Source organism: Pseudoliparis swirei, chromosome 22 (assembly GCF_029220125.1).
Source record: "Pseudoliparis swirei isolate HS2019 ecotype Mariana Trench chromosome 22, NWPU_hadal_v1, whole genome shotgun sequence".
In the NCBI taxonomy this organism is placed as follows: Eukaryota; Metazoa; Chordata; class Actinopteri; order Perciformes; family Liparidae; genus Pseudoliparis; species Pseudoliparis swirei.
The window spans coordinates 3,131,279-3,143,452 of record NC_079409.1 but is presented as its reverse complement, the minus strand read 5'-3'; the positions used below and the strand labels follow the sequence as shown (position 1 = coordinate 3,143,452).

The following is a 12,174-nucleotide window of genomic DNA, read 5'->3' as shown; positions in this document are numbered from 1 at the left end:
TAACGTCTGGAGCTGAAGAGAGAAGGAGAGAGGACGTGCACGTGGAGCAGGCGCGCAGCAGTGTGGAAATGGATTTTTGAAAAAAATTATTCTTCTCCCGAGTCAATAAGTCAGTGAGGCGATTTACATAATATTCTCCCTTAATGTATTTTATTTATTTTATTCCCTTCTGGGCCTTCCTGCACTGATATAAGAAATCAGAAATAAAAGCAACATTTATGCTATACAATCTTCTGATTATAAAACAAATCATATTCATAGAAGAGCCTCCCGACATGTTGACAGTATCTCCACGTTGCAGATGATCCTTCAGTGACAATAAGTAGCTTGTTACATAAAAAAATAAAAATAAAAGACCACATTACAAGCGCAGCTCGTGACACCTCCATTGATCACATCCAATAAACAACGGAGCGCGGCGCAAGGACCCGGATGTGCGCACATAATTCATAAATTGTGTGCGTGCAATCAGCTGAAGTATAGGCTTAACCTGTGGGGTTATGAGAAATAGAGCATCCCCCACTGCCCCGTCACCCCCCCCCTCCTCTCGGGAGAGAAAGGGTTAATTGGAGTAGGAATTTCATCGCACATCTGTCAGATTTTTAAGGCCGTGACGCACTGAAAGCGGAGAGTCAATGTGAGCAAGGAGGAGGAGGAGGAGGAGGGGAATGAGAAAGAGTTGGTGGTGAGATCGATGAAGTGGCAGGGAGGGGAGGAGAGGGGAGGGAGGGAGAGAGGGAGGGAGGGAGGAGGAAAATCTCACGAGATAATGAAAGAAAAAGAGGAGAGCTGCTAGTGTAGAGCAAGAGGAGGAGGAAAAAAGAAAAAAAAGCACACGAGGCTAGACCCGCAGATTTTTTTTGTTGGAGTGGAAAACAAAAGACCCCGAGAATCGGGACCGAAGAGCGCGCGCGAAGAGAGAGAGAGAGACAGACATATATTTTCGTCTGTAACCCTGCAGATGTTTTTTTTTTTGGTGTGGTTTCGGTGAATGAAGCACCCCGGGGCGCGCGGCGGACGGGACCACATTGTGTGAATCTGCTCGGGCGACATGCACAGGACGCACAACGGCGGCGGACGCGCTCTGAGAAGTGGATCCTAAAAGGTAGGATTGTAAAGCTCTTTTTTGGATGTTGTGTGCGCGCGTGTGTGTGTGTGTGCGTGTGTTTCTGCGCGTGGCTCATGGTCCGCCATCGTGTTGGTTGCAGAGTTAACGCGTCGTTTAGATAGATGCGTTACATACGGCGTGAATACGCGCCCTCGCACGCACCTTGATGTCCGGCCGCTATACGCACGCGCGCTATACTTCTATATTCATAACTTTGCATAAAAAGACCAAAAAAAGAAGACAAAAAAAAGAAAAAGAAATCTTTAGAATGAGATGCGGTCCAAGTGTTTTTTATCGCGTGAGCTGAAATATCTCGTTTTTTATTGTTGTTGTTTTTTTGTCTGGAATGCGCGTGAGTTAATGTGATTGTTTGTATTTGTGCTTCTCTGTGACGGTGGAAGTTTTTTAAATGCAGCCTTGTCTTGTCTCTCAACAGCGGGAACAAACAAGCCGAGGGAGGACCGCAGCTGAGCACCACGGAGGAGAGAGAGAGAGAGAGAGAGAGAGAGAGAGAGAGAGAGAGAATAAAATCACAGTTTTAGCTCCTGATGCAATTCGCAAACTCGTTTTCTGGGACTTTGAGGGAGTTTGAAGACAGTACTTAACATTATCAGATAATTAATTAGACACCTCATAAGCCCCGGAAATCAATTAATTCACCAATCAATAAATCCATAGAGTCTGGTGTAACGAGAGACCTTCCAGACTGTTGGCCCCGGACCGCCGAACAACAATAACAAGAGAAGAGGACGCAAGGGGGGGTGGGGTGGGGGGGTGGGGGAGGGGGCGGGGGGCGGGGTGACGAAATACAGCGTTTATCCGCCGAAGGTTTTTTCTTTCTTTCCGGGAAGATGGATGGGAGTCTAGGCGAGATGTCGCTCCACGGTCACCCCGATCTGGCCCACGGCCAGGACGGCAGGGCCATGCTGCACTCGCGGGACCTCTCGGCGGCCTTCCCCAGGCCCTCCCTCGGGGGCCCCTCCATGTCCCTGGAGCCCGAGCCCCGTCCGCCGGGCTTCGACCACTCCATGTCGGCGCTGGGCTACAGCGGCGACTCCCCGTCCGGCTCCGGCAGCACCTACACCACGCTGACCCCCTTGCAGCCCTTCGACGACAAGTTCCACCACCACCACCACCACCACCACCCCTGCCTCCCCGTCAGCAACGTCATCGGCAGCTTCACCCTGATGCGCGAGGACCGGGCCCTCGGCACCAACTTCTACAACCCGTACGGCAAGGACCTGGCCATGGCCCAGAGCCTGTCGCCGCCGTCCGCGGGCTCGGGCCTGGCCTCCTCCATGCACGGCTACGGCAGCTTGGGCAACAGCCCCAACGGCAACGGCGGCCAGATGCTCCACGCCGGCTACGACGTCCACGGGGGGAGCCTCTTCTGCCGGACGTCGGATTTCGGCCGCGAGATGTCGCCGCCGGGCCTGGGCGGGGGCGACGTGTCGGCGGGGCACCAGCTGAACAAGATGGACGCTCACCAGCACCACCAGCACCACCCTCACCCCGTCTACAGCCAGCACTACCAGCCCCACCATCACCCGAGCCAGCAGGCCTCCAAGATGGGCGAGCACCTGCACTCCTCGTCGTCCTCCATGTCCTCGCCCGGCGACGGCATGCTGACGGGCTCGCAGGGCGGCGGCGAGGAGATCAACACCAGAGACGTGGCCCAGAGGATCATCACCGAGCTGAAGAGGTACAGCATCCCCCAGGCCATCTTCGCCGAGAGGGTCCTATGTAGGTCACAGGGCACGCTGTCCGACCTCCTGAGGAACCCCAAGCCCTGGGGCAAGCTCAAGTCCGGCCGCGAGACCTTTAAGAGGATGTCCCGCTGGCTGCAGGAGCCCGAGTTTCAAAGGATGGCCTCGCTCCGGCTGGAGGGTAAGATCTGGCTTTGCTGCCTCACACACACACACACACACACACTCACAGAAATCACAACAACAAACATCTCTCTCTCTCTTTGTTTTCCCCAAACACCTTCTTTCTCCATGTCTTCCAAACACACACACACACACACACACAAATTCTCCTCTCCAGCACTCAGTATGCAGCTCAGGTGGAGACGTGAGGAAAAGCCAAAGCATCATAGCGATGTTTCCTCCTCCTCTCACCGTCTATTGTCTCAAACAGCTCGGACAACGAGAACTTAGCGGGGAGAGAGAGAGAGAGAGAGGCCATATGTGCCATTCCTTTGTTTACTTTGCTCCCAAACATCTCTTATTGATTTGTACAGTAGCTGCAACCCCCCCCCCCCCTCCTCCCAAAAAAGCCACAGACATTTGCCCTCCTCTCAAATGAAGCGTGAAGATCAGCGCGTAGCGGCGGGTTTAATCGCTTCTGAAGCCCACGAAATAATGTGTGCAGATATGTCACTCCGGAGCGATTGATTACCCCGTAGAGGTGATTTATATGCATATCGGCCCCGGCGTGCGGCCCCCGAAGAGGAGTTTGGCGAAGGCCGGCCCGATGCAAATGAGACTCGGGGCCCCCCTTCGCCAGACGTCCTTCATCAACGTCGTCACCGCCGGGGCCGAACACGAGAGTATCCGCATCTGGAAAAAAAAACAAGCGCTTGTTACTCAACTGGAGGCATCGATTAGCACACAGGGGGGGGAGGGGGGGACACTTAATTGACGTTTATTTTAGTAATCAATAAAGGTCGCTCAATGCTTCTCAAATGTGAGAATTTACTGCCATTAAAATATATATTTATATATTTTTTACAAATTAAACACATTTGATTTTTTTTGTGAGTGTTGGTCAGACACTTGACATTTTTAAATATATTTTTATTATATTCTTTCATTTAATCCTTTTCAGACTATTTGGAAAAAAAGGAAAAGAATGAAGAAATGAGAATCGATGCTCCAAAAATATAATTGTTCGTGGGTTTCGCGAGCCCAGTCGTATTCATACAGATTTAGCAGGCTATAACGATTTAATATATTTATTCCTAATTTTTTTTCTTCTTCTTTTGTAATCTGCTGCTTGACATTTAATATTCTTCGGGGATGTGGATTGAAGACATGACAGCGTTACAGTGTGGAGCCTCCACGGGGACCGAGGTCCATCTGATACCCGGAGACCAGAGACAGATCCAAGTGAACACAGTAATGTGAGACCAGCACGGTGTGTGTGTGTGTGTGTGTGTGTGTGCTGACCGCGGGGGTGTGAGGAGTACGTGTGTGTGAGCCGGCACAGTTGATCAGCGTGTTTTTTTTCTTCTTCTTCTTCGCTCTCTGTCAGCAGCGCCGCTGATTAAGCCCAAACAACACAATAGAGTTCATAGGTAATGATTGTGCACTCTTGCAATCCCTTCACAATTATTGATCTTTGATTGTTCGGCTCTGAGAGCACATGTGAACCCAGAACCTCTTATCTAAAGATGAGTTATTTGTGGGGGAGGGAAGGGGGGGGGGTCGTTTTTCTTTTTGTTCTGCATTTTGACAGAAATGTTTGCTTTCGATGAATCTAATCACGTGTGTGTCTGCGTGTGTGTGTGTGTGTGTGTGTGTGTGTGTGTGTGTGTGTGAACGCTCTGTATGCAAAGCGAGCTCTTCCTGTCACGTGAAAAGAAAAAACAACTCATCTTCCTAATGATAAAAACAGCTCTTTGTCCCCCTCTGCCCCAGATGTTTATTTATTTATTCGTATTTCACCAAATCATTCTGTCTTTTGTTTCCTCGTCTCTCACGAAACACTCAAACATAATTCATCCTAACGAGTCCGAAACAGCCGATCGATCGGGCCTCGTAAAAAAAAAAAAAAAAAATTAAAGTCCCCTTTCCCAGAGAAGTGTGCTAATGTCCCCGCACTGCTCTGAAAGTGCATATTCAGTTCTCGCCGAAGCCACGATTTGGATAGCTCGGCACTTTTTCTACATAACCTACTTTCCGAGAGGGGGTTGTTGTCCCCCCCCCTCCCTCCCTCCCTCACCCCTTCTGGCCAACCCCCTTTTGTTTAATTACAAGCCTCATATTGATTTCCATGGGAAAGAGCAGCACGCCTTGCCCACACACACCTCGGCCGCGTCGGGCGAATTCGAGACCTGGAATTAGGATGCCTGGCGCTCGGCGGCCTGAAGACGGCTCGAGTGCTCGACCAGCCCTCTTTAGGCTGATCCTCCTTAATGCGGCACGCTTAAATACATAGAAGGCCCTTCAGTGTTGGCCGGCGGCGCCGCGTTATTTCCTTAACCAGGCCTCTGATATACACATATATATGTGTATATGTATTTATTTCTATATATATATGTGCGCAGTACATTTATGAAATGTAGCTCGCTGCCATTTTGTCTTCAAATAATTGTTTTCTGCAGAGACGTTTTGCTAAACACGGAGGAGGTGGTCCCTCAGATTTATCCGCAGTATCTTGTGTGTGTGTGTGTGTGTGTGCTCTATGGATTACTGCGCTGTATATGAGATGCATCTCTCGCCCCGACCTCAGGCTGTGGAGGAGGCAATCAGGATTTAGAAGAAGAAGAAGAAGGAGGAGGCAGGATGAAGACCAAACGGCCGTGCTCCGACACTTAAAGTCAAGGCGTGTTGGGTGGTGGTGGTGGGTGTGGTGGGTGTGGTGGTGATGGTGGTGGTGGGTGTGGTGGTGGTGGGGGTGGTGGTGGTGGGTGTGGTGGTGGTGGTGGTGGTGGTGGTGGGGGTGGTGGTGGTGGGTGTGGTGGTGGTGGTGGTGGTGGTGGTGGTGGGTGTGGTGGTGGTGGTGGTGGTGGTGGTGGTGGTGGTGGTGGTGGTGGTGGTGGTGGTGGTGGTGGTGGTGGTGGTGGTGGTGGTGGTGGTGGTGGTGGTGGTGGGGGTGGTGGTGGTGGTGGTGGTGGTGGGTGGTGGTGGTGGTGGTGGTGGTGGTGGTGGTGGTGGTGGTGGTGGTGGTGGTGGGGGTGGTGTGGTGGTGGTGGTGGTGGTGGTGGGTGTGGTGGGTGTGGTGGTGGTGGGGGTGGTGGTGGTGGGTGTGGTGGTGGTGGGGGTGCGGGGCGGAGGGATCAGAGACTGTAACTTTAAAGATGATGGCCGAAGCCCTTGACTAAAGGTCTCAATGTAGAGCAAAGGTCAATGCGGTCTCCGTGAGGCTGCACCACCCCCACAGGAACCAAAGCCTCCTCCACCTCTCGCTGCGCACACAGTTCACGTTGAGCTGGCGAGGCGCAAAGGTCAAAGCCGAGGTCATTTGCATCGCGGGAATTAGCGCGAACGTGGCCGACGCCTCGACAAACGGGCTTGTTGTTGTTGTTGTTGTCGTCGTTGACGTTCTCTCTAGTTTTCTTTTTCCTGTCGTTTTCTTTTTCCCTTTCTTTTCTCTGTTGTTGTTGTCTGGCTCTTGCAGCTTCCCCCCACTCTCCGCCGCTGAAGGGGTTAACCAGCCTCTGTGGGTCGAGGAGTCTGAGCTGCACAGATTTAATCAATAATTTCTATCAGCCCCTGGCCCATGAAATCAGCAGGGGGTGGGCTGGGGGCTGTGGGGGTGTTGAGGGTGGAGCGGGATAGGGGGGGTCGGGGGGGGGGGGCTGTAGGTTGAGACGCCGGGGGGGGGGGGGGGGGAGGGAAAGGGCTTTCGATCACGTATCAGCAACACGAGACAGGGGGCATACATCATGATTAGGCGCCGTTCCCACGATCATAAGAAGCCTATAGGGGAATATTTATGTCTGCGGGAGTCGCCCCGTTGCGTGGATTTATGGCACGGTAATCGTACGCCTTTTACACATGATTACAGCATAAGAGGAAGCATTTACTTAATGGCCGGGCGTTATGATGGCGAGGAAAGGAAAGGGAGCCGAGGATGGGATGGAAGGCGAAGAGAGAGAAGGAAGAGGATGGAGGAGGAGGAGGAGGAGGAGGAGGAGGAGAGCCATAAATCCACGGCTACGAGCGAGCTAGCCGGCACTATCATGTCATCCCTTTCATTACTACATGAGCCGAGAGTGCAACGCCGTGTACGCTGTCCACAGACATCCCCCCCCCCACCCCCACCTCCAGAAAATATCGACGGGCGGCGGATCGCCCGTGAAAAATTGAAGCGTCGCATTTGGGTGAAAGAAACAAGAAAAAAGAAGAAATTTCACTTGCAGTGATATTGACATGCGGCCTGACACCGCCGCCTGTTTGCAGATTTTAATGAGACGCCGTTCGATAACTCTCAGAAATGCAAATACCATCTCCCGGAAGCCCAAAAAGCTAACGGACACCCCACCTGTAACCCGGAGCATTTCCCCTCAGATAATGATTTCAGGAGGGAGGACGTGTGCAAAGGGGAAATCACAGAGGGGGGGGGGGCTGGATTTATTCACCTCCAGTTGAATACTTGAGTTTTTAGAAACTCAGCTGGATGTCAGAGCAATCAGAGTCCAACACACACACACAACACACACACACACACACACATAAACACACAGTTCCCTCAGCCGATGGCACTCGCGAGGTCACACTTGTTTCTCAAGAGCTTCAGCTAATGAGAGGAATTTGCCGGCCTGCGTTTGAGGAGTGAGGCGCCGGTCATACAGTAAACATCACCCCCCTCGCCGCGTGAGATGTTTCTCAATGGGGAGATGTAAGCCAATCAATCGATCCGGTCAGCACTGTTTTTGAGAGAGAGCGGGAGAGAGAGAGAGAGGGGGGGGGGGGGGGGGCAGCATCTTTGGTTTATATAATGTATGTCTGTAGATTGAGGGGCTTTTGATTCTGTGTGTGTGTGTGTTGGAAATATGGGATTTCAAGGTTATTGCTGCCGGCTTGATTCCCTCGTCCAATCAAGTCGTTTTGTTCAATAATAAGAGACAACGAACCTAAATGAAGCCGCCGGTTTCAGGAGTTCTTTTCTAAAAAAAAAGCTGTCGTCTCAAGTTTCCTTTTGTTCTTCTTCAAAAATACTGACATTGATATCTGGAGCATTTCTGGACTTTACATGTTTTGTGTTATTTGCGTGGGAAACTGGTTTAAAAATGAGACATTCTGACGTGATTTGTTCTCATGGAGAATATTTTGGCACTTCAGATATCATGGATATTACAATTTAATTCAACTCTACGCTCAATAAAATAATAGTTTAAATTAGGGCGCTAAGTAACGATTTTCTTAAATTATGGATTAATCTGCTGATTATTTATGCGATTAATTGATACGTAAAGTCGATAAAATGAGAAAAATGTCCTTCCCTTAAATATCTTGTCAGTCAAAACCACAATACATTCACTTTCATAGGATATAAAACACATGAAATAAAAAGCGGGAAATCTCCATATTTCAGAGGCTGAACCTTCTGACACAAACATGATATTCCCGTCGACGGACTAATCAATTAGTAGAGTAATCAATTGGTAGAGTAATCAATGAGCAGAGTGATCAATTAGTAGAGTAGTCATTGCAGCTAAAGAATTGTCCACATATCGCAAAACAGAAACTTCACTTCCAGGTCCTGCACCGATTCACTGGTCCTCACTTTGCGCTTGTGTGAGTGTGTGTGTGTGTGTGTGTGTGTGTGTGTGTGCACACCGGTGCTTACACTCTGAAACTCATTCGATAGCATCAGCAAAACAGTCGCTCAACCGCACAGTGCTGATTGAACCCTCTTAAAAGCGTGCATTTAGGTAATTGCACGCCCCCTCCCTGCCCCCTCCTCCCCCCTAACCCCCCAAATATGTTTTAGTCCACTTAAGGCTTCTAAACACCCCGGGCAATGCCGACTCTGCTTGTTTCACTCACCCCTGACGTAACCCGCCTCTAATAGAAAATAAATGACTCCCCCCCCCCCCCCCCCCCACCGTAGAGTGATTATTACTCGCTCACCGCCGCCACATGTAAATGACTTTTATGGGAAACTAATGATGTCGAAGTGTCCACTCAGGGAGAAGGAAAGGAGGAAGGAGACAGAGGGAAGGGAGGAAGCGGAGGGCGAGTTGGCTTCGGTACACAACAGAGGCACGAGGTCGGCGTCGGCGTGGCGTTTCCTGTAAATACAGAACAATTCTCAAAATGTAATTGGAGCTCCACCCACACACACACACACACACACACACACACACACACACACACACACACACACACACACATGGGGCTATTTTACTCTTCTTCTCCTTTTTAAATGTCAGACTACTGTATCATATTTGATTGCATAATTGGACGGGACGTTTAACCTTGTTGTAAAGAAGACTCCAAAACGTATTTTAATACTTTGACCCTGAGATGATAATTCCAGAAACGCAGAATATTTAAAGCGAGTTCGAGAAACTTTACTGCTAAATATTTTCTAATTAGTAAAATGTGTGTTTCTTTGGCCTTCGGTGTTTATTTTTCTCTGCCGTGAATCGTAGATTAAAATGTAAATGAGACGAACCGACGGGTTCTGTAAAAAAACGTATTCAAAGACCAATAAATCTGCAGAAATGTCATCGTCAGCCTTGATTGAAAAAAATAAAAATGAAAAGATGTTTGGATGTGATGAGAAGACGTCGTCGGGGCCTGACAACACCACATGTTGCTCTCCAGAGACGTGTAAAGAAACACACTGTCGTCCAAACGGAAGAGTGGAATGAAAACCACGAAGAGCTTTGGCCTGAATGAAGTAATCCCCCCCCCCCCACCCCGCCCCTCAGCAGCTCACTGTTAATACGATGTGAAAGGTTGAACATCTTGATTCCTTTACTGCACAATGAAACAAGTTGCTGATTCAGCTCTTTTCACGAATCAAAGTTGCTTAGCTAATCGGTTTTCCTTTCCACAAATCCACTTTCCCCTCAGCCTTTAATCCATTTGTCCTAGTTAGCCGAACCCGTTAGCGGACCTTTTGATTTTATTTTTCTATTTTTTTATTTTATTCAAACCAACAACAAACAAACAAAAAGCGTGTTATCTTCTATCCATCCAGCCTGCAAGCGGAAGGAGCAGGAGCAGAGCAAGCTGGAGCGCAACCAGGGCCCCAAGCGCACCCGGCTGGTGTTCACGGACCTGCAGCGGCGCACCCTGCTGGCCATCTTCAGGGAGAACCACCGCCCCACCAAAGAGCTGCAGATCACCATCTCCCAGCAGCTGGGCCTGGAGCTCTCCACCGTCAGCAACTTCTTCATGAACGCCCGCCGACGCAACGTCAACAAGTGGGCGGACGAGGGACGTCCCTCCTCCACGGGCTCCTCGGGCTCCAGCGCCTCCTCCTCCGCCGTGTCCTGCAGCACGGCGTGAAGGTGCGGCGAGGGGAGGGGGGGGGGGCGTAGACCGGTCCAGGCAGAGATCGGCCGTCGTGGACGTCCTCCTCGTTTGCCGTCGCAGGTGATTTCGTGAAGGCGAAGCTTTTTTTTTAAAACATTTATTTTTCTCCTTCTGCCCAAAAGTAGCCGATCGCTCCCTCGAGAGAGAAGCGGGGCGACACCCAGAGAGGTAGCCAGGTCCCGCTTGTATCGTCGAGGGTGTAGAGGCGATTCGACGTCTCGTTGTTTTTCGATGATCTAGATTAGAGATAACGAAGGTATAATGCAAATCAAGGAGGAGGCGTATACCTTCTGATCTACGAGTCGTCTCTCCATCAACGGGAAGAATCAAGAGGTGCCCGTGTGGAGAGCTCCATCTTGTATCTTCTAAATCAAAAAGTGTTCTCCATCATCCAAAGACGTTAACCCCCCCCCCCCCCCCCTTCCTGCTTTTCTTCCTCGAGAATCAAGGTGAAAGGGGAAGAAAAAGCTTCTTTAAAAAAAAATCTTGTTCAACCCTTGTTTCTCTATATTTTCTCTTTCTCTCTCTCTCTCTCTGAAGAACCTACTTCTTCCTTTTCTTAGCATGTGTTTCCATGGTGACGATTCCCAGGCGTTCGTTCCAAGTTTTTTCCGGAGCCTGGAGTTATTTTTATTTTTTACGTTTTTTTTAAAGACGGTCCCGCCTCGAACAAATCAGAGTTTTCGAGCGGGGGAGGGGGAAGTGGGACAGAATCAATAAACACGAGTATGATGACTATAGCTTTAAGACTCTTGACTGAGCTTCCGGTTGAAAGCTCCACAGCACATTTTTTTCCCATTTTGACAACAAAAAAATTAAATAAAACAACCTTTTGAACACAAAGGCTTCGTTGGGGGAGGAGCTACACAATGCATTGTGTGACTTTGTAGTATTTTTTTTATTTTCTCCACTCATTTCCAAATAACTTATGATACCTTCTGTTCATCGGTTGCAAAAAGTCAAAATGGCCGACGACCAGATCGCTGAATTTGCCGCTTCACGTTTTTTTCTTTTTTTTTTTTACAGATGTCTAAGAAAATGGAGGAATGTGATTCTTTCAGCCCTTTTTGTACAGATTTCAAGCACATCGCTCTATTTATAGAAACACGACGGGAGTGTCGGGGGCAGTGTGCTCATCGTTTTGGTCCACAGAGGAACGGCTTTAACACGCCTCCTCATAGCCGATAGTTTAAACCAACGACGTCTCCAATGCAATCTCCTGATCTGATCAATGTATTTATTACTGCATTTTGTGTATTTATTGTTTTTCCCTTTTTTTAAATTTCTTTTCATCTATTTATTTTGGTTATTTATTAATTCTATCTATATACTGTAAGTATTTATTTAACGATGCTCTGTGTGTCTGTGTGAAACTAAAGACTTTTTTTTCCTGATGGGCACTTTTAGCTGTAGAATCCCATCGTAATACCAAAGATAAACATTGCCTCCCTGAATGTACGGCCTGAATCCCTAAACCCAGTACCCGACCCCTCCCCCCTTGATGTTGCGTATCTCTCTCTCTATCTTTAAAGGCCTGGCCTGTTGTTTTTATTTATTGTTTGCTCTTTATTTTATTTTATTTTTTGTAGAATAATGGGGATTTCTTTACTCTTGCAAATGTCTCATGCGGTCAGCTCTTAACGCCAAGGCCAAAGCTTGTTTGAATGTTGTGATAATATTTATAATTAATGCTATGAATAATACCAATAATAACAATGATGATGATGATGATGTGGCATCCCATAGGTTCACAGGTTGCTTGGAAAGTTGTGTTCAGACCAATGCCATCTGGCGGAGAGTGTAAAGTGAGGATCCACTTGAAGCTCCGTCTGAAGCCACCATTGAGTG

At 49.0% G+C, this 12,174-nt stretch overlaps 1 protein-coding gene across 1 annotated transcript; it reads left to right on the top strand.

Moving 5' to 3' along the window:
* Positions 1-1,942: 1,942 nt before the first annotated feature.
* onecutl (one cut domain, family member, like) lies at positions 1,943-11,342 on the top strand. Its single transcript, XM_056444409.1, has 2 exons — positions 1,943-2,995; positions 9,989-11,342. Exons 1-2 carry the CDS (start codon positions 1,960-1,962, stop codon positions 10,297-10,299), a joined length of 1,347 nt encoding a protein of 448 aa, XP_056300384.1. The 5' UTR covers positions 1,943-1,959; the 3' UTR covers positions 10,300-11,342.
* The last annotated feature ends 832 nt before the right edge of the window (positions 11,343-12,174 follow it).